Source organism: Pelecanus crispus, chromosome Z, assembly GCF_030463565.1.
Source record: "Pelecanus crispus isolate bPelCri1 chromosome Z, bPelCri1.pri, whole genome shotgun sequence".
In the NCBI taxonomy this organism is placed as follows: Eukaryota; Metazoa; Chordata; class Aves; order Pelecaniformes; family Pelecanidae; genus Pelecanus; species Pelecanus crispus.
The window spans coordinates 28,717,305-28,740,645 of record NC_134676.1 but is presented as its reverse complement, the minus strand read 5'-3'; the positions used below and the strand labels follow the sequence as shown (position 1 = coordinate 28,740,645).

At 41.4% G+C, this 23,341-nt stretch overlaps 1 protein-coding gene across 1 annotated transcript in view; it reads right to left on the bottom strand.

The window, feature by feature from the left end:
• The window catches only part of FAM169A (family with sequence similarity 169 member A), a 30,690-nt gene extending 7,996 nt beyond the window's left edge, over positions 1–22,694 (bottom strand). The window contains 6 exon segments of the mRNA XM_075726965.1: positions 1,016–1,195; positions 3,439–3,610; positions 5,014–5,099; positions 6,144–6,243; positions 7,705–7,842; positions 22,557–22,694. Coding sequence (XP_075583080.1) covers positions 1,016–1,195; positions 3,439–3,610; positions 5,014–5,099; positions 6,144–6,243; positions 7,705–7,842; positions 22,557–22,694 — 814 coding nt within the window.
• Between the last annotated feature and the right edge of the window lie 647 nt (positions 22,695–23,341).

Genomic DNA, 23,341 nt, shown 5'->3' with positions numbered 1-23,341 from the left:
GGGAATGCGAACACGTTACCATTGCGTGGTTTATCACCCACTCACTGCTCACTTCTGGAATATTTTTTCTCTGCTGTCCCTCCACCTCTTTTCTCCCAGTACACATACTAAACATCTATGTGGAGAGGTATGCTTTGATATTATTCTGTAGTAGCTACCAGGAAAACTACTATTTTGCACCTGATTCACTACTAATGCATAATCTCAATGGACAAGATCCCTGCCATATCACTCCTTGACCAGGGAAATGGATTAGTCATTAAATTCTGCTCAAGACAGTTTGCTGGTTGAAGCCTAACAGACCAGGTCTTGTCAGATCCAGCAACAGACAGCGGTACTTGGAAAAGCAGAAAATTTCCAGTGGCTAGGGTGGCCTGATCAAAATGTTCACAGACAGAAGCCTGGCAGATGGCCTAAGAGTAGGACAAGCCTTGAAAAACAGGGCAAAGGAAGTATGCTTCTTGTCTGAACGCAGTCCCAAGCAACATCATTTCCAGAACACATGTCATTTCCTAGATCACATAGCCCTCTTGGGTTGCTAATGGAAGAGCCGTGTGTTCCTTCTGCATTACAACTGTGCCTTCTTATACCCAAGTTAAAACATAGCCTAGTATGTTCATTTGACCAGAAGTTCTGAGAAAGCATGAATGAAATGACCCTGTGAGGCTTAGGTGTGAGCAAGAAAAAGGTGCTACAAAGAAGATATGCATCAGATCACACACAGAAACACCTCAGACCATTCTGGAGGCTTGCAGGGCGGGACAGTGGTAAACTTCACAGTAGCAAAAAGCCAGCAGAGATCCAATAATCTAATCTCATGTGGAGGATTAAAAATCTGGTCAGGAACTACTTCACCATCTTAAACAAATCAGGATTTTTAACCTTCACTGAAGAGCAGAACATTTAATACAGAAACTGAGGACGCAGCCACAGACATGGAGTTTGAATGACAGCACTCATTTGGACATGTAAAGAATGCAAAAAGAAGATCAGAAGAATAAATTAAAGAGCATGCCTGTGTACATGAAGGATGACAGCGGGTATCGTAGGCCAAGAGAGTCTTCAGCAAAGGAATCCACAAAGTCCTCCAACATGATTAGCCCAGAGTCTTTCCCACGATGTTTCTTTCTTACAAACATTGTGTCTAGCACCGGCAGTTTATACTGCTGACCAAGATGAGAGCTACAAACACTTCCTGCAATAATAGGAGGGGAAAAAATTCGTACTTCAGCATTAACATGCTGCAGCATAGATGTTAGCATATTCAAATAAAGACTTCTATAATTTATAAAAGTTATACCAAACTATTAACTGTAAGTCATATAAAATTATATTAAAATTATAAAAATAATTTATAAAGGTCATTAAAAATAAATAATTGCTATCAGCCATTTATTGGCTCTTTGGGCAAGTTTCATAATGTTGCCAAGATATATCACTAGATTAATATGTTAGAAAAAGTCTGTAGTACCAGAAAAGAATAGCAGAGAGAGAGAGGAAAGGCTCACTTTGAAATCCCACAATAGAATTCCATAGGAAAACTATACTAAAAATGAAGCTGAAGAGGGAGGAACAATAGGACAAATATGAAGACTGTAATTCAGCTCTTGTTTAAAGACTTAAACAATAATTTCAATTTTTTAAATAAAGCCACAAAAAGTCCTAGGGCACTTTACACTGGAATTCTCCCATAAAAACCACATCGTTCATAATTAAAAAAAGATTAAATGGACTGTCATAACACATAGGTACTTCAGTATCAGAGATTCAAAGGGTAGCTATGGACTCAGTGGTGACAAAGGGATGCCATATAATGGCATTATGACAGCCCATCAACTATCCAATCCATTTTTAGGCCCTCATTTTGTGAGTCAGTGTGAACTATGCCAAAAAGTTGCCCTTTCCTCTAACAAGGCCAGAGAGAAGCATACAGTTGTCTATACAACATAGTCAGTTTTTGCAGCCTTGTAGAACATACTTATCTTCATTTTTCAAGCAAGGAAAACACGGGCAGAGAGGTTACATTACTTGGAGACCCTTTGGGATACCAGTCAAACTCCACCACTCTTTCCTAACCATCTGTTTCCAGAGCTGTCTTTTTCCACGTAGACTACTCATTTGGAGAATACAGCACACAGTCAAACCTGGGTGAAATATTGATAATGCCTAGAAAGATCAGCCTTCAGTGTTTGCTAACTCAGGACAAGTAAATGAGAGGCCATCATGAGAAGTATAACAAGTGAGCCTGAGTACAGCAAAACTTCAGTGCCACATAAAGAAGTGTCCCCATTCTAGACTAAAAAAAGAATCACTACTCTAATTTCCAGCTTTATAAGCCCACAACAGAAATCACTGCAATGTAAATACTACTTTGTGACCACCACACTACAGCAATTTTTACATTAAAAATAATACTGAGACATACAAATATGCAATGCATAATTTCTTTTTAAAAAGGAAAAAAACCACAAAAAGATAACAACCAGAACAAAATAACTGATTGCTTTGCTGTCTTGATTGCCAGACCAGAATACGTCAGTGACCCAGACAGTCTGCCATTTTAACAGTTTGCAAACGCATGTATGTATGTTAATGGGGGAAGTCTCCAGAGAGCCTTCAGTACCATCATTAATCCTGAATTAGTTAAACCCCTCTAGAAATGAAACAAAAATGCCAGACTGTTTCTCCTTCATCCAAATATTGATATTCTACAAAGTGCTATCAATATGCTCAACAGCCTACCTAAATACTAAATTTTATTCAGCAAAAAATGAAAAACACAATAAATTCCAAAATAACTAAAGGGAAATTATGTTTTAGAAAGAGAAAAACATCAGAAAGTCTGTAACATTAATAACGTAAACCTGCCAGCTCAATTGTAATCTTTGAGGGAATGCATGTGCGGAAGGAAAGGGAATCTCTTTTTATTATCACCAGGTGTAGCTGAATCTTATGCTTGAGAGCAAAGTTTCTATGCTGTCATGCTATAAAATGCTTAAGTGATAATGACATCTGATTCTACAATAATTTTGGATAAACAGGATCTCTGCATTCTGGAGCTAGGTCAAAAAAATATACCCCAAAAAATCAAAACAAAAACCAAAAAACCAAGCACAGCCCAATCCAACTGTAAACAATTGCTCTACAGAAAAAAAGAAAAAATAAAAAGCTTTCAGGTATACTTCATTTCTACAGTTTTAAATATATGTTGCAGAATATGAAGAAATCTAAGAACTTTCTTAGATTGCTAAAGCATGTAAGCATTTAAGCTAGAAATTTTAACAGCAATCTGTCCTCTTATGATTTCAGGAAAACACCAACCCATTAGGCCTGCAAGGCTTGTAAAGTCTACTAAATACTATATTCTTCAAATAAGCTTCCTACCTCCACGCCTTTACATACCACCCTCCCAAATCCCACAATACTCAAGTGTTTTACCTGTAGGCTTAACAGAATAGAAACCAATAGCCTCTCCTTTTTTCCACATGATCTTAGCATAGTCATTGCTACCATGACAGAGAAAAGGGATCTCATTTCTTTCCATTTCTTGTGTCCGATAGATAATTCTATTCAGAACATAGAGAACAACCCTCTCTCCAACTGACTTCACCTAAGGAAACACAGAAGAACATTTTAGAACAGTGGTCAGATTAGTTAATACTCACCCATCACGGACTTTATTTTTCAAAGTTGCCAGTTAACACAGCTGCAGATGAAGTCAAGAGAAGTTCTAAGTGATAAAAGCAGGATGGAGCTCTGGGCTTTGAGGGCAAGGAGATGCTTGGAAGCCATAGCAATAGGTTGCGTATAGAGCACCACCATAGACAGAGGGTATTTCATAACTTCAGTGTCACTCCTAATGCAATGGGTAAAAGCTGAGAGAAGTGCTGGGAGTGGGGCAGTTGGAGGAATGTTTTGATTTTTACTCAAAACTGTTGCTGGATTTCGAAAACATTCACCAAATAACAGCAGTACACCAGCCTCACACTTCCCAGGCTAGCTGGTAATTGGAGTCCTACAAAGAAGAAATGGTGAGCCTCATGGAGTAGCAGGACTTGGCACACTCAATCACGGCTAACAGAGTGGCAGACAACAGGACATGATGCAGTGGAAGAACTAGTTACAACAGTTTCTGTGGCATGAAACAAGGAACTCAATATCCTTTTCTCTGTCCTGCAGGGTTCCTTTTACATATGAAATTTAAGTTCACCACTATCCTATCCACTGTGAAGGAAGAATGGAGGAACCATCCTCTTTTCCCAATGCCCAGAGCCTCAGCTACCCTACCTATAAAAGGTTCAGCTTTCCCGATTTAATGACCATCCTACCATTAAGAAGCACATGAAAAATAAGACTACATGCCAAATTCTCTACAGCAAATTAAAAAATAGAAAACTCAAAGATGAGTGCCCAGATTTCCTGAGCAGATATAAATTATACTCCTAGAAAAATACAGACTTCCAGTTTTGGGAAAAAAAAAACCTCCATGCTACACAGGTAATGGTAACAAAGGTCAACGATGAGCAATAAAGCAGATACCAGGCAATTTACTTTCCCAAACCTCATGTATTGCCACTGCAAGCCACCAGCTCCAACTCGCCTCTATCAAACAGGTTCCCGACAATATTTTTATCTTACTAGTCTCCTGATAAGACCAAGAGGTACTGCTATGATACAATGCACCACTCTACTAAGACATTTCAATACAACCAGACATACAATGTTCTAAAGAGTAAAGAAAAAACTCTTAACATTGGTAACATCTAAATAGCTTACATATGCAGCTAATGTACAAGAGTCACTCTTGCTCTAGACACTATCTTCACAACCAAGTTCCCTTCCTCCTAGTACCTATTCCTCTATTCCCACTGACCTTGCTTTTGACTTGAGACAGCCAACTAATTTCTGAATGAAATGAAAACACGTAACATCTCACACACTAGCTATTTGCCGTTACTTGCCATTATCTTGAAGGATAAGAATAATTGCTAGGTGAATGTTGGAGTGCTTTACCTGATGAAGCCCCTGTCTAGCAGGGACAGATGTTCTCACAATGTCATCAATTGACCACCACTGGTCAGCAAGATACAGGGCTACAGCTTGAAAGAAACAAGGGGAAATAACAAGTTAGTTATTCTTACCATTCCAAAAGAAACATATTCGTTAAAGCTGCTAAACAATTAGAAATAACACTGTAGTAACCAAGTTAAGCATCTTCTAGCTGGCACGTTAATGCAGCTCTTACTGCCCTAGCATAACAATGTGGTGCTATACACCCCCCAATATGCAATGCTCCCTAGTCCAAAACTGAACAAAAAACCCAAATGCAGATTTTGTGCAGTATGGCATACAGGAACTGTTTTTCAGACATAAGCACTATCCTTCATCACTGTAGTCTAGCACCTCCTTCCGCTATAAACTGGGCCTGCCAAGAGGAGTCTCATTCATACATGTATTTTAGTTTTGTTTTGCTAATGGATATTGATATTGAAACTGTGCAAGTTTTAGGCAGTCAGATGAATGTAAAAAGGCTGATGGCCATGCGATTAACACTCAAGAAGAGTTTGATCTATGGGCATTTGTGGCAAACTTGGCAATCATGCACATGGCATTAAACGGTAAGAGAGAGAAACATGGAGGACTGAAAGGGAAGGGAGACAAAAAAACCCATCTCACCAAAACCAGTGAGATGTCATCTTAGCCAGAGCTATGTTAGGACCTAAAGCTAAAGACAAATTTACACTTGATGCTGATCAATGACTGCTAATAAAAAGCATCAAAATTCATGGGCAAATTAACAGATTCTATGAATGCTCAATAAATTCCTTTTGGAGAGGCAAGGTGTACATAAAAAGATCAAGAGATACATGTTTTACTTGGATTCAGACAAGCACCGTGTTATTTTGCTATGTATCTTCTGAATTCAATCGGTCCAGTTCTACTCTGATTAGTGTGCCAAGTTCTATCACTTGTGTATATGAATCCACAACAAAAATAATAGTATGGGAACAAGAATGCAGTGAACAACAAATGAAAAACTGGCAAAGTTATGAGCTACACTAGCATGGAATGAGCAAGGGCCTGGTTACATGTATTTGTCACAGAAAAAAACCCCAGCAACACGGAGATTAAAATCTTAAAACCTGTGAGCGAGTCCCCTCGTGCAAACAAAGCAAGAACTTTGTGTGTCTGCTCTTCACCATAAAGAGGAACGAAGCCCACAGTTGACAAGCTAATAGGAACCTGAAACAAGAGTGTACAATACTTCAATAGACTGTTGCTAAAACAACATTAGTAAAATATATAGAGAATGTTTAGCAGGGTAAGCAAGATGAATGTTGAAAATTAAGTGCTTAATAGTTAACTGTAAAGGACAAGCATCAGACCCTGGCCCTTACTTCAGACGTTTCTTCCTAAAGACAGACTGCACTATAAAGAGCTCTGACTCTCAGGCTCTGGCAGATTTAGCTACAATAATTTATACTGTAACAGTTCTCTGCTGTCAGCAATTTGCATTTATATGCACAACTGAAGTAAGTTGTGCAAAGAGCCAGCAGTATGTTCACTTCAACTGTCCCAGCTATGCAAGCTGTCAAAGCCAACAGAAGAACAAGGCAGGCAGTCAAGCTCAGAAACAAACTGGCACAGCAAAATTGCTGTTTGTTAACACGAGCCCTAGTGTGCTAAGGTGGGAAGGCTGGATTCAGAAGGGTTTTCTTCCCTTAAATTGCACACATTTTAGAAATTCCAAAGTTGTCTCCTTGATGTCCCCTCAGGAACAACATGAGAACAGTCAAATCAATCTACCTTTCAGGAGTTGAGTACCTTTGTGGAAATGCATTTTGATATTTAAATTCACAAATTTTCAATATTTAATTAATGCATAAAAACTAGACAGACATTAACAGTGTAGTAAATAGACTTGCTTACCCACTTTAAGATTATGATATCCTATGCCACAAATGGGGATGTTAATACAAACAAATACTTAGGCATACAGCACCTGCAGAAATGCAGGAAAGTACTCAAGACTCTGCTTCTGCCAAGGAATCTGCAGCACTGACCTTTTGTTCCCACGAAGAATCCTCTCAGCTCACTTTTCATTAAAGCTATACACCACTGCTTTTATTGGTACCAGTTCTAATAGAAATGTTCATCTAAGCAGAACCAACATTGACCAACTTATCACACGAAGGATAAGTGTTTAAAACAAAGTATCACAGCCCACCTCTACCAGAACTCCCAACAACAGCAGGGAATACATCAGATAAAAAGAAAATAATCCCTTCTGAAATTAGTGAAACTTGCTGATCAAGAACTGAACTCACCATGAAGAACACTGAAGGACTGAGCTACAAAAAGAGCCAGTTAGCTTCAGTAAACCATAAACCCCTTAGCTAATATGATAGATTTTTGTGACTGTGTGAGTTAGTGCTTTTTAGGAAAAAGTTTGACTCAGTTGAAATTTTAAGGTTTTTTAAAAATTACTTAATGCATACAGATCCATTGGTAAGAAGCAGCAAATAGTCACTGATGCCCAATTACAGAATGAAAAAAATAGAGCTCAACACACAAACAGGAATTTGGAAAATACAAAAGCTTTGCTAAATTAATTATGTAATTCAACAGTTATGGAGTAGATAAATCTTTTAAATCTACAAGTATATCAGGAAAACCTGGACTAAGGTATTTGCTGGCTCTTACTTTGCCATGGCGTGGCAGAGACAAGAGTTCAGGATGGTCTGGATTCCCACACCGAAGGCTGGACAAGTAGTCCTCTGCTGAGCTCTCCAAGTCCTCATGACTGTAGCTGTTCAACATATCCACAGGGAATGACATCCTCTTGAGAAATAAGCAACATTATTACCAAACATAATTTGAGAGATATGATGTACAGTTTATCACATATTCTTACTAAACATGTAACCAAGACTGCTGAACACACGCGTGCACACACACACTGAGCTGCTCTCTAGATCCCTTTATATCCAAGCCAGAAAGGAGAAATGCTCCAGGCATTTAATTAGGATGGTGCCTATTAACACCCAGTCTGTAAAACAATACATGAACCCAACCTGTGTTTATAAGCAGAAAAGGATGGGTTTAGCCCATAGATCCCCCTAAACCCAGCCACTGCAGATTTCCGACATACAAGCCCCCTGATTGCAGCACACATACAATAGACCACAGGCTGCCTTGAGGTGGCAGGCTCAGTTATCTCCCTCCTAGCTGATGTTTTTGAGGCCACAGATTAAGCAGTAAGTGGCCAAATAAAAAGTAAACAGCCCAAAAGATAACAACAAGAAAGAGGAGTTCATTTATTTTAGAGACTTTGTATCTAAATCCATCTCTGAAGAAACCAAAGCATTGTTCAGAAATTCTCTCAACAACTGGCCTAAAGTTAGTGTGCCTACCAGCTGGTTGTTTCCAAAAGCATTTCAACTGTGAACAGGTGATGCTACAAGCTTGTCAAAAACAATAGCCCACAACAGATTAGAGGCACTTTAAGGAGGTGACAAGACAAAAACTAAAGCACTGAAGACCAGCCATAATAGCAATAACTCCTTGAAAGCTCTTAGATTGAAATTTTCCTTGTCAAAGCAGTGTCAAATTGAGACGAACAAGAGCTCCTGGAATCCACTGTGTGCTCTTCAGCGAAGGCTCTTCCAGGTCTATAAAACTATATACAGAAACAGATCCCTCAGCTCCTTTCAAGCTACAGCCCAAACTCTCACCAGCATGAGCTACAAGTTCATGAGAATCTTATCTGGCAGAACACAGGGATCTCTTGATCTGTCTCGCACATCCCCCAGGAATTTATCACCCAACTCTCAAAAACACAAAGCTTTTCATAGGGGACTTATAATTCCTAGTCTCCACTATGGAGTCTTTTAAAAGAATTTTTTTTAAAATCCTAGTCTCCAATGATTGTTTTTTCCCCTTTATCTCCGGTCTCCTCCTTTTAATCCACCATTCAGTGCTGTACTGACACAGGTAAATGCAAAAGAACTTTTTATTTCGACTCACCCAGTAGCAATCAAAAAGTCTGCATTTTAAAAGCTTAACAGTAATAATATACTACTATTAAGTTGCTTGAATAGATAAAGGCTGCTCCTTCTACAAGAGAGATTTTTTGTTTTCCTGTTAAAAATCAAAAAACAAACTTCGACATAACTTCATTGGCATTTACAACTGCTAGCTTTAATGTTTTTGCGATGAAAACTAATGCTTTCCATGAATGCTATTGTTTAGATATACACACACATTCCCCACAGCCATTTCCTTTCAAATCAGCTCATTCCTTCCCCTTATCTGTTATTTGGATTTTCTCTTGCCTTCTCTCCCAGTCTCTCACATTCCTCCTGCTATTGCTCCCTGCCCCTTTCAGATGCTTAGCTGCATCTCTTAATTCTCCACCTGTTTCCTCCCCGCTTCCAGGTCCAACCTTAACAAGGCAGAAGCAGGCAAGAGACAGCTGACACCAGCCAACTCCATCTGCTCCTCCTGTTTGCAAGCGAAGGGACTTCAAGAGCCAAAGGTGAGGCGTGTGTGCCTTTGAATGCGGCAGCTATGCACAGCAGCCAGAGGAGCTGCTGCCAGGGAAGCAATTCGCCCACCGCTGGTCTCCTCACCTCTAGCAGGTATCGTTTGCCCACCCACATTACAGTTCTGAAACACACCAGCAACACTGCAGTACACATGAACGGACTAGCCTGATACAAGTATGTGGCAAAAGGAACAGGAAGAGAGGTGAAGCATGAGATTACATGTCACTGCTTCTACAAGATGATGAGGCTTTAGCATCCAGTTTGCTGCAACAAGCCAGGTAAATTCTGCTGTAAGGGAATACAAACACATGAAAAACACTAAATTTAGTTTTCTGTATGCTGGCAGAAAGGGGAAACCCCCCTCCACTATTAAAGAAATACCTAAGTGCTTGGATAACTCTGCGAATAACAGACAAATTGAGCTAAGCTTTCGTTATTACATGACAAACAGACAAGCAAGCCACAAGCTATAACCGAAAGCCTCTAGGTAGTAATTCCTGACGTTTTTTTAGAACAAAATAATGCAGGACCAAACCAGAAAACATGCAATAAGAAATTCAGTAGATTATCCGAATTCCAACCACTACACCACTATGAAAAATAAGCAACCATACCTTTGCTTATAAGCAAAAAAGACAAAAACCTCTTTCCTGCTAATTAACAAATTCATTGAATTACCCTCAAAATCATTCAAAGACCTTTCTCTTTAGCTGTTTGGGTTACTTAACACTTTCATATAGCACACTTTGATTTTATCCACTCCCAACTCACATTAGTTACTTTTGACTTTTCATCTTGTATCATTTACAGAGAACGGGTTGTGCAGAAAAAAACCAATACAGAGCAAAGTTCAAGATTGAACCAAAGAAAGCCTACTCAGCATCCCTGCTAAATAACCATCTATCATTTGTACGGTGCACAGATTAAACATGTAAAGTGACAAGCTCTCAAACACTTGTGTGATGTCATTTGTCTCAGTGTTGACGAGATCAGAAATATTTCACAACATGCAAGTTCACTAGATCGCTGAAGAAATCAGTAACTTACACACAGAAAGTTATCAAATTACATTAAAAGCATTAAATGGGTGATGAAAGGAGAATGTCCCATGCCAATCTACAGCAGAGCATAAGGAAGTAGTTCAACAGTCCAAAATGCAAGCATCTTCATCTTGAAAGGCAAAATAACCTACCAAAGACAAACCAAATGGCTTCCAGTAGTAATAAATTAATACATTTCCCTCACAAAAACACAACTGGTTTGTCAGTGTCCTTAACAAAGTAAAAATACAGATGGCTGCACATCTAGCCAGTCTCAAGTAATGCAGGAGAGAGAAAAAGGGAAAGAGAAAATAGCTTTTTAGTTTTTCTTGACAAGAGCATTACACATTTTTCTCCACAGAGGCAGCAGGAAAAGCACAGGTCTCTGCCACACAGTCCCTCATGTCCGTTTTTGCTGCTCTAAGCCTCTGTGTGTTGCATGACTGTAAAACTGTCAGGTCAAATCCTTGTCACACATTGTGGGACTGTGCTCTGCTCATGGGGTACCACTGCAATTGGTTAGCAGTCAGGCTGACCCAGCACATGCAATGTAGCCTTAAGCAACTGAACTCATCACGACTATTTATACAAAGACGTATTAGAAGGGGGGGGGGGGGGGGGGATTTTTTTTTTTTTTAAAATTAGGCAAATTATGCTTTTCATGTTTCAAGTGAAAGAAAATAAATCTTACACTCTTTATAACCATATCATTTCACATAACAGCATTAAAGATTGTGTGTAATAAACTCACATGAGCAACATTTGCTTTTATGTGGAATTGTATGACTTTCCCCCTTGTCAACATTAATGCAAGCTACTACGCGAGAAATGGCACGTCTTTTTTTCGTAACAGCTGCAGCACCAGAGGGTAACAGAGATCAATTCAAGGAACACCAACAAAAACCACATTTAACAGGAGGAGTGAACGCATGCCTGTGCAATGTTCCTTATTCAAAAATCTTTATTACTATAAGCATTAAGGTTAAAAAAAAAATTAAATGTAGACTAAGCGGACAACATTGCAAATTGATTTAATTATAAATTATAGCTGCAACCACTATTTCATCTTAGAAGTGCATTGAAAGAGAGATGCACAGTACATGCAGCTTCCAGCTCACATGTGGATTTCAGCAGGCATCGAGATCTGTTCATCCTCTTGCAGACCCTCAATACTGAGTGCCACAAGACAGCAGACAGATAGGAAGCCAAAAGCTGTATTGTTTCTTACAGCACGTCCGAGGGCTTAATTGCAGCTTAGAACTGGTTTTGGGTGCCTTCATCTTAGGGGAACAGAAGCCTAAGTCGTTAGGCTGCCAGCCAAGGATTTAGAGGAATGAGGATGAATTTCCAGCTCTAGCACAGACTTCGAGTGAGCACAGACATGTTATGTGATCTGCCCCAATTCCTCATCTACAAAATGCAAATAATCATTACCTCAGAGAGACCAGTATGAGAAATACTCTACTGAGATCATGAAATACAAACTGTACCAAAACTTGACAAGTACCGGAAGTGGACAATTACTTCCACAGCACAACTTAACTGCACTGCTTGTTTTCCTTTTTCAAAAAAAAAAAAAAAAAAAAAATTCACAATCAATCCACCAAGGACTTTTCAACATAAAATAACTGGGACAGGTAAACATGCCTAGTATAACAAATATGTGCAAAACTAAATCAACAGCTACATAGCAGGTGAACAACCTTCAAATTTAAGTTTGTGTTTAACAATAAATATTTATAATTTAATTGGGGGAGGTGGGTGTAATTAAAATTTGAAGTTTAGAGAGCAGACACAGGCGTGCTCAAGCTATGACCTGCAGAACTTTTCTGCTAAACCAGGACAACTAATTCAGCCCCAGCCTGCAGGACACACATCAGGTCCAGTCCTGTGATGAAGTATTGGCCTAGTCAGACAAAAAGTAGAAAACAGCATACTTCAAGTATTCTTGGGTTTTAATTAAAAAAGCTTGGTTTTGTATATTCCTAAGTGGTCTTCAAACCATTATCTGCACCATAGCACTAAGGCATATAAATATTACTTGCCTGCAGTGTGGCTTTTTTCACATTTCTAGAGACTATAGACACATCAATCTTAAATACAAGTTCTTGCCAACTCAGATAAATTTACTCTGGTTTAGGGGGTTTTTTTTCCCCCAAAATGAAAAAGAAGTCTTTTTTTTTTTTGAAGGAACATAAACCCCTAAATAACACCTACTCATACCCTACAAAATCCCAAACACAAAGTTCTTAAGGAAACACAGGGCAGTGGTCTAGAAATGGTTGTCAACACCCACCAAGAGCTCTGGATTAATATACCAACCACATTATCCGTAATCTGCTGGAAGCCGCTTATGCGGCTTTCGTTTTCTATCAGAGACACAAATCAAGCTGTTGATTTAAATGCAGATAAACAAACAAAAATAATCAATCCTTTCCGTTCACTAATTAGCCACCACAATTTAACTTTAATTTACTTGTATAACACAGAATTATGAACTCTACATAAAGGATCCAACTCCCCAGTCCTAGTATAAAACACCATTGCAGTGGAGATCAGCAAGAATTATGGTCAAAAGGTCTATGTGACTGGGTTCAACCAGTCTCTTGGCAAATGAAACATGAACAAGGAAGGAAAGAGTCCTCCACATTAAAAAAGTATTTGCACATAATTTCTTTTCAATTTAAAAAAAAATAGTTAAAGTTTGAAGAAAGTACATTAATTTCATTAAAACAAAATACAGTCTTAAAAAAGTATCAAAAAGTTCATTCAACAATTAAATATATCCAGGATGTTCTAACATGTAATAAAAAAATTAACATTTGGCAGCTCTAAAAGACTAAACTGCAACCAAAATGTACTAACATAAAACCAGATACTCTTTAAGTATACGCAACAACATTAAAGACTGCTTTTAATCAACTACTGATTAGATTTACAGAAAACATGAACTCTGTTAACAACTACACAATTATATGGCTTTAATGAAAACAGGACAGAAAACTTACCAGTTATCAAAACTGAGGTGACAGAGTATTATTAGGAGAATGTATTAGGCAACTTCACTCTCCAACCCACCTTAGGTAGGTAAGGTTCTCAAGCATATACCTCATTAAGCACCTGTATAACAGCACTGGCATTTTCCTCAAGTGATTAAAATTAGGTATGTGATTAGGCAGCCTATTTAATCAAAGACTAACTCCTTGCATATACAAACTACTAACCTGTTATTTACATTTTTCTACAGTCTCACATTTTAATAAGGTTATCATCCAGTTTCTTGGAGAGCATTTTCTTCAGTAAAGAGTTTTGGGAAATTAATATGCACAAGTGTTTCCTACCAGGAAAGTGTGCCAGAGATTTACCAAATTAAAATTCTGTGTTTGAGACTACTCAAAATAGCCAGAATTAATGAATCTGAATAATGAGTTTTTCTTAAAGGAACCTTTCATGCCTTCCCTTCCAGCTTTTCAGATTCAAGGTGAATATATCCATGCACAAAATGAAATCCACTCCAGTTGTGTTTGAAAATAATTAACATCTAGAAGACAAAAAGACAGAACTAAGTGGGATTATTACTTCCTGGATCCGCCTCTCTTTGACATACAGATCTGAGACCTGACCTGGAGTACTGCATCCAGCTCTGGAGCCCTCAGCACAAGAAGGACATAGACCTGTTGGAGAGGGTCCAGATGAGGGCCACAAAAATGATCCGAGGGCTGGAGCCCCTCTCCTATGAGGACAGGCTGAGGGAGTTGGGGTTGTTCAGCCTGGAGAAGAGAAGGCTGCGGGGAGACCTTATTGCAACCTTCCAGTACTTAAAGGGGGCCTACAGGAAAGATGGGGACAATCTTTTTAGCAAGGCCTGTTGTGACAGGACAAGGAATAATGGATTTAAACTAAAGAAGAATAGATTTAGACTGGATATAAGGAAGAAATTTTTTACAATGAGGGTGGTGAAGCACTGGAATGGGTTGCCCAGAGAGGTAGTGGAGGCCCCATCCCCAGAAACATTCAAGGTCAGGTTGGATGGGGCTCTGAGCAACCTGATGTAGTTCAAGCTGTCCCTGCTCACTGCAGGGGGCTTGGGCAAGATGACCTCTGAAGGTCCCCTTCCAACCCAAAGCATTCTATGATTCTGTGATTTCTCCTGTGCTCACCACTCACTCCTTCTAATCTCCCACTTTGTTCTATCTCCCCTTCAACACCCAAGACAAACCATCTTAGGGTCTTAAAAAAATAACACCAAACCCCACACAGATACCCCTAAATGACCCTCTCTGGTCACTACTCTTTCTCACTCCCCTGCCTCAGCAGTTTAGAGTGGCTGTTTTGCCATTCTCCAGCTCCACCTTCAGCTCCCTCCAATTTTGTTCCTGCACTTTATACCCCATAGCATCTTCTCTTAAAGATCTTAAAGGCCTTCCTATAGCTCAGCACTTGTAGCCCACACTCAGCCTCCCTCCTCAGGTGGCTGGCCAGCCACCTGAGACACACCGAGCCATGCTGCGCTTTCCCCTGCTCGTCTTCCACAACTCTGCATCCTTAGGTTCGCCTCCTGCTTCTCCATGCACCTCTTCAACAAGGCAGTAAGATACGCCTCCTCTCTGATTTTCTGCAGCTTTATTTGCCACTTGCTATCAGAAGACCATCTCCTACTCCCACTTGGTGCCCATGTTTCTTGGCAACTTGTTCAGTTTTTAAAAGCTTCATAGCTTCCTCTAACATTATCCCTCTGGTTTGGAAGAGCCACCTCAAATACATCTAGTGATTTCAGAAACAAGAACAAAGAAAGCTCTTATCTTGACCATACTTACAAAAAACTCACTGAATCTGGTTAGCCAGCTGGTGGCCTATCAAGCCTAAGGTAACTAACCTAACACCACAGTGAGGCTGGTGTTGCAGTAACCCTACGTACGCATTTGCATCTATTTTTAAAACGCTTGGTTCTGCTGTCATCTCCCCTATCCCTGCAACTGGGGTGGATTTCAAAGCTGCACAGATTAGGTCAGCCAATTGCAGGCACATGTTAACACAGTCTAATGAGTTATTGCTCATCAGCCAAACAACAGCAACGCTCTTTATGGCTGCTTCTAGAACTTTCCACATGCAAATTCAAATGTGATGGTGACCATGGTTACTAACGGTGCACAGCAGGTCATTAAGCTCTGCAGTCATACCCTCCATACCCAAGGAGTTACTAGAACAGTTGCCTGAGGTACAACTATGCCACTTGAAGTCTGTGGATGTCATGGCTTTCAGCAGAGGAGCTGTAGGAAACTCAAGGGTTAAATAGTATTTAAGCTCTCTTTGCCTTTTTTAAATTATCTGTAGGTGGTTTTGATTTTTTTTTTTTAAATTTAAAGTCATGTGCAGCAGGACACCTATAACTAGGAAAGCAACAATTGCCTTGGGTTTGTGGGTGATTCAAATGAAAATGCAGAAACGGGGGTAGAAATTAACATGGGATCTTCCCAGGAGAACGAGTGAGTCACAGAAGTGAAGCAGGGAAAGCAAATAAACAACACTGCAATAACAGATCCCTGTCAGTCAACCCTAAAACTTTCTTGCAGACCAGCAAGCACACAGAATTGAGAAAGTTCAGAGTCTGACTATATGGCCCATTACAATACAATACAATAGCTTGAAGATCAGAATCTGGAAATCAGCGCTACAGTACATCTAACATATTTGGAGCAGTAAGAATTTAAACCTTACTGTAGATTAAGAATTGCATTTTTTTCCAGAAAGGGAATAGGCAGCTATCCCCAACTGTTACTACAATTATCTTCAGAAGATGACAGATGTTTAAAAATACAGCGTTTAATAAAAACGAATTCTGAATTTTACCTGCTATTTGCACTCAGTATTCTACAGTAGCAAATTCTTTCAGCTGCAAACAGCTGCAGGCTTGACAATGTACAACAAAATGATGAACTTCACAGGCAATGCAGTTTGTGGCCTTACCAAAACAGGGTAGGGTCAAAGAACACAAAAGAGCTAGGTACACAGATCACTACAGAGAACTTTCACCTTGCCTTTCTCAAGCAAAAGGCAGGGTGAAAGTCAGATGACAAGAATACCACAGACATCAAGAACAATGTTCAAAGGAAGTAATCAGGGCTTTCAGACACCATGCCTGGGCCACAGACATGATGAGGAAGTCACTACTGAGTGTCAGTCCGAGTGCAGTCATTTTGTGAAAAGGTATTTCAAGCTACTGTCCCAGGTGACAGACACTATTCTCACAAATACAGTGGTAGGTGTAAGCATTTCTATATGTCCATGCAAAACAGCACCAATACTTCCTCACCTTTACAAAGGCCACACAGACTACACCAATCTAGCTCACAGCTGGACTCAGCAGTATGTTTGTCTTCCTCATCCCATCTTCAGAAGGATAGAAAAAAGGCACATATGAACTAAAACTGTAAGACTGCAAGTAAACTCCATCCTCTGAAAAATAAGCATTCAAGAAACACAAATTCAAACCTATCATCAATATGACTAAGAAGCTAGGAAACAGTCAGGCATCTTGTTGGCTGTTCCAGCTAGAAGAAAAAAAATAAGTAGCAAGGTCTGGTATTTCTTGTTTATGTAGAAGTTCTGTTCCCAAAACAAAGGAAGAATAAAACATCAAAAGAGTATTTCATTGCTTAGAGCCCTCAAGAATCTGGTCAGACATCAACTGACTTACATCCGTCTTCTCTAAACTTTCCAACAGGACCACACAAATAAGCAGCAGCACAGGGCACACCATCTTCCCCAAAGTGAATTGCTTCTCCCCACTGTCCATACCTACTGCCATCAGAACCAGTATTTAGCAAACTCCTTAGCAGATAGAGCACATTCCTGAGCAGCTCTGTGTTTGCCTTTGCTTTCAGCAGTCTTGTACTTGTAGATCATTCATTTTTGTTTCCCACAATTGCCTGGGTATAGCCACTGCTGTTTTAGTCCAACCTATCACAGCTGCATTATAAACAATATTCATTAATATGCATTCACTAGCTATCAGTAAACATGTTACCACAGGACTGAAGTTCTATGTCCAAGAATGTTAGCAAGAACATCTCTAACGGCGGAAAGGAATTCACACACAACCTCCTCCCTGGTGTCATCCTGTCCTTATCTCCATCATCAACCATCCTGACATCCTTCCAAGAACTAACACGGTTCTGTGAATATACTGCATTTCCCCCGCTTCTCACTGTAATGCACATTTGTAAGATTCAAACTTCTAAGCTGTACCTCCTAGTGCCTAGGCTGTCCTATTATGGATGTACTTGAATTTTTTTAAAAATTACTTAAAAGTTTCAATAACTTACCTTCTCTAGAAATACACATTATTACCTGCTTGTTAGGGATGGGTTTAGAACAAAGATAAGCAAGTTAATCATACCTCTGAACATATTGCCATACATATAGAAAACTAACAGTATTAGCACTGCTAACTCATGCTATTAACCCTAAATTAGTGTTCAGATTTAAGCCTCAGATGCAGCCATCAGGTTGTTACTTCCTGCTTCTTCAGAAAACTCCTTTCTGCAGCTTCAGAGTAAAGGCTGACAACATAAACTCTCAATGCTGCATTATCCAAAGAAATAAAATACTCCAACATTCTAAAATCCTTTTCAGTTGTCTGTGCTGCACTGTAATAGCATTTACATTGTTACTGTTAACACCTGCAACTATTTTATCATTATCAACTCACAAATCATTCAAATTCCCCAAAGTTATGATTATTGATGGCTAATACTACAACAGCTGTGAAAAATGCTATTCAAGCTAGAAAGCCTTTCTATTTGCAGGATTTGCTACCTGCAAGAGAGCTGGATAAAAGAGTGGTCTTCTAGCAATACATTTGCTAATCTAAACACATTTCACATTTTTACACCCAGTGCATTAGAAGTATAAAGTCAGTTAGGGTTAACGCAGCATTCCATACCATTCAAAGTTCATCAGTACTCAGTGCTGGGGAAAGGCTGGTGCAGTAACAGGCTCATAACCACTGTTATGCTCAAACACCTGAACAGGGTGTATTCTTCTAGCGCTGCCTCGAGGGCTACTGATTTGACAGAGACCACACCTTTACCAATTATTCTTCCTCTTCAGGGATCCACAGAATTAAAGAAACCTATTTAACCACCCTTACTTTACATGTTTTGATGAAGCCTAGAAGAAAGAGTAACAGTGAATTCAGTTCATCCTGGCCCATAAACAATTTCTAACCATAAGCAAAAGGGAGAGACACTGGCACTGTGAATACACAGGTTCCCTGTTCTACAGTAACAATAAAATCATAAGATGTTATTTACTACAAAACAAAGTACAGGACCAAGAGAGTAACAACTCAGATTTGAAAACAAATTAAAAATCTAAAATGTTATTTTGAATAGCTGTACAACACACAGTTCTGTACACAACTCAGACAAATGCATCTTCCTATATTTTCAATTCAAATAATCATTTAGTACATATAGATGTACCATTTAAAACACTAGCAGGTTTTCCAGTTAACTTTGAAAACAAAGCAAGAGATATGGTAGTCCTGCCTACTTTTGCTAATTTTAGTGAGATTTTAGGGAAGATCTGAAAGCTCATCACTCTTTTGGGACAGGATTCTTCTACATATTTTAGGGAGCTATTTAAAAGCTTCTTTGAAATCTCAGGCTCACTGGAGAATACCAGTAACTTTATAATGATTAAATAAATATATGCTGTCACATCCCATTGTTAGGAAAGAAAAAAAAAAAAAAAAAGAAAAAGAAAAAGTCAGCAAGAGCAGACAAAACTGCAAGAATGCCAGAGAAGAGCTATCAAGACACTGCATACGCCATTTCAGTCATAGTTAAAACAATGCAGTAGAAGAAACACATTAAAGCAGGCTTTTCCACTCAGGATTATTTAATTTATACTGTAATAGCTGCAAGCAAAAGTTTGAGAGAAGGGTTGAATTTTGCTCGCTTGATTTTTTTTTTTAAACCCATTTCTATTGTATGGCAAAGGTTTTTTGTTTTTAAACAGTTTACGAAATGATTACCCAAGAGACATTCATTGATGAAAGCTGTTGAAAGAAAAACATGCACCTCTACCATAGCTGCCCCAAACTCTACATTTCACAGATCAAAGGATGACTGTGGCTTTCTAGAATGTATAGCTGATACAATCTGATGACTAGGTTACAACCTCATGAGCTGGAGAAAGGTATTTATCTGTGAATAAATGAGAAGCTAGTAATTTAAGTAGAGAAATTTTAAGGAATATCAATGTGAAAATAAGCCTAAGTACACATTACTTCAGCTCTGATATTACTATCTGTATTTGAACTTTAGAAACATAATTAGTAACACCTTTAAATGATTATTACTACTACTTGATATCCATTGCTTAGTATGAGATAGAGATTGATACCAACCCTTATTATAACTAAGAACATAAGCAAGTGAAGGCCTCTTCTACTCTAATGAGTTTCTCTAATACCACTGAATTCCAAGTTCTTCTTTTAGTGATTTTGTATCAAACATTTCCATTTTTCAGATTTAAAAATGAAAACAAGAGCATTAATAAGTGTCAGCCTTAACACTGAAGTGAACTTCCTCATCTTTCACTAGCAAGGATTCTGTACTGTAATAGGAATGCAATTACAACTATTTAAACCAACCTGCACAGACAGGATGTTTGGGTAAGTAAGGAGAGTTTTAAGTTCATTCTGAGTTGTGTTATCTTTACAATACTAATAGGTGTAAAAGAAAACCCCACCACAGAAGAAACCTGTTTTTAACTATTAAAGTGAAGAGACATTATCTACCTTAATATGCATACAGAAGAAATTAAGAGTACTTTCCAAGTCACTTCTCAGAGTAATTCCTCTTTCTAAAGGAGCTAGTTACGAAACACTCCAAAAAGACTTGGTACCGTGTGTCTGGATCACGCGTTGCTGGAGAGTATATTGGAAAAGTACAGTAGAATCCCATTTTAATTACTCGTCTCCCACAACAGTAAAGAAAGGCACTGAAAAACATTTGCTTCCATACAGAGCAGATGCTAAGTAAGATCAGACTGGGGGAAGAGGAAGGGAAAACAAACTTAAACACCTATTATATCAGTTCTCAGCAGCTTTTCATTTGGAAGAGTATTGAAATTGAGATAATCACTGAAGTCAACAACACCTGAATTTAAACATTTATAGTATAAACCACTCTCTGTCCTGTTGTTTTCCCTGTATGAAACAGGTGCTAAAATGTTTTCTTACTAGCCACCATAATGGCAAAAACCAAGAAGTTCTCAAGTATCTAAATCAAACAGAGGTCAATTAAACAAGAAAGGTGCCAGTGTGGTTAAGCAAACAGAGAGAAGATGCACTCAGTTCCTACAGAAAGAGTTTGAAGGAGAAGTGAGATCATGATCACTCTGATCTCCAGCATTTTTTTCTAGGTCCTCCAGTGAGGCAGTAGTGATTTTATTATGCTGATCACTCTGCCGCAATACTTATTCCCCTAAAAGCAGGTGGGTTATATACCAGACTGTGACCAATGGTGCAGCCCAAGACAAAAATTGAGTATCTGCACTTAAGCAGAAAGAAGAAAAAGTTCCCTCCTCTCTCCTGCATGCACATACACAAAAAACCCAAGTATCAGCTGGACAGTGTCTCCACACCACAGGCTAGTTTTCCAAATTTCTCATTATTAATACTGAAAAATCCACAGCCCAGAAGAGCTTAAAGATCACTCTTTAATGGTTTCCTCTAAATAGGACATTAATATGTATATAAAATCTGTGAATTAGTGCATTTTGTTTTCCATTAATGCTAGTAAAACCTTTTGCCCTAGCTCCCACAGCAACCCACTTTCTCAGGCTGGATTTAACACTCCATAAGCAGGACAGCAATAGTACGTCAGCAGACTCCTTAGGCAAGATGCTTCCCCTTGTTTTAAGGGGGGGGGGGGGGGGGGCGGGGGGAAATCAATCCTACCTCAAAATAAAATTCAAAAAACCTGACAAATCACATATAGGAAAACAGAAGAGGGTTCAGGGATGCGTGCATGCACGCCTGTGCGTGTCCTTATCTATTTGCACATACACACACACACGGAGCCATCTTCCGTGGGAGTCATCTATTGTGGCATTGCAATTATTATTTTCACATATGTGTAAAGGTATACGTATGTATCATAGATCCTGTATATGTGCACGGCTATAATACGAAAATCGCAAAGCTCCGGTAGAAGCCCCCACAAAAGATGGCTGGCCCCAGCCGACACGGAGCGGCCTGGACCAAAACTCACACCAAACTTGGCATCGCGCAAGCCCGCACCCCGCGGAGGCCAGGCGAGGCGAGGGGTGGCGGCCCGGCCGAGGGGAGGCCGGGCCGGGCCGGGCCGCGCCGGCCGCGGGAGAACGCGGCGAGCCCCGCCGCCTGACAGAGCCGCCTCCGCCCCCCTCCCGCGGCCGCGGCGGCCCCCACAGCAGCGGGCTCGGCGCGGCGATGGCCGCGGAGGGCGGCGGGAGCCGGGCGCTGCCCCCAGGGAGGCAGCGCGGCCCCCGCGGGGGGTGGCGGCGGCGGCGATGCCGGCGGACACCTGGCGCCGGGGCCTGCCGCGGGCGCGGACGAGGGGCGGCGGGGCAGCGGCCCGCCCACCTGCCTCCCGCCGGGCAGCACGCCCCGCGCCCCCCGGCGCGGCGAGCCGGGCCTGCCCGCCCGCCTGCCCCCGGCCTCTGCAGGCGGCCGCCGAGCCCCCCCGGCCGGGCCCGGCTGGGCTGCGCGGAGAAGCGGGACGCCTCAGCAGGTTACCCCTCACACCCCGCCGCGCCTCACCTCTGCCGGCCGGGCAGCCTACAGCGGCGGCGGCGGGCGAGGAGGCGGGCGGCGGCGGGCGAGGAGGCGGGCGGCGGCGGCGCGGGGATGAATGGAGGCGGAGGAGGCAGCGGCCGAGCTCCCTGGCAGCGCTCACAGCGTTCCCCAGCTCACCTCCAGCTTCGCCCGGTCCTACTGCCCGGCGCCTGATATCATCTGCCCCGGCGGCCTCCCCGCCCCTCGCCGCTGACGCACTCCCGCTGCTACGCCCGGAGCCGCCGCCGCCGCCGCTCGCCCCGCACCGCCCGCCATGGCGGCGGCCGGGCCCCCCGCGCCATCGCCCCCCGCCGCGGCGGGCAGCGTGGTACCTGCGCCATCTCTCGCCGCGGCGGCAGCCCTGGTAGCGGTTCCGCGGCCTGCCTCGGTGGCCGGGGGGTGCCCGCGCTGCCGCCCACTGTAGTGGGAGCGGTGGTACCTGCCCTGCGGCCCTGGCACACGGAGGGAGCCTGGGGCTGCCGTGGAGATCGGTGGTACCTGCAGGCAGGAAGGAGCAAGGCCGCACGTAGTGCCCGAGCACTGGGCAGCTCACCATGAGGCTGGGGGTGAAACAGCCCCTCTGCAAGAGCGGTGGCCTCATGGCCCCGGACGGTAAGGGCTGCCTGCCTGTCTCCAACACCCACACCGCGGGCCAGCCCGAGGCCTCACCGCTGCTCCTGGTCACCAAGCTTGGGGGGCCGACTGAACTCAATTACTGGCAGGAGCGCGTTTTCTGAAGGAAAATGGCCATCTCTGTTCCCCAGCACTGACCACCACTGGCCACGGCACCTGAGCATCCACCCCTGAGAAGACCTGCATGCCAAGGAGCTGAAAACCAACAAAATCAAACGAGGGTTCTTGTGAGAGGACAGCACTCGTCCCTGACTCAGGCTATGCAATGTACCCTTGCTTTATAGCGTATG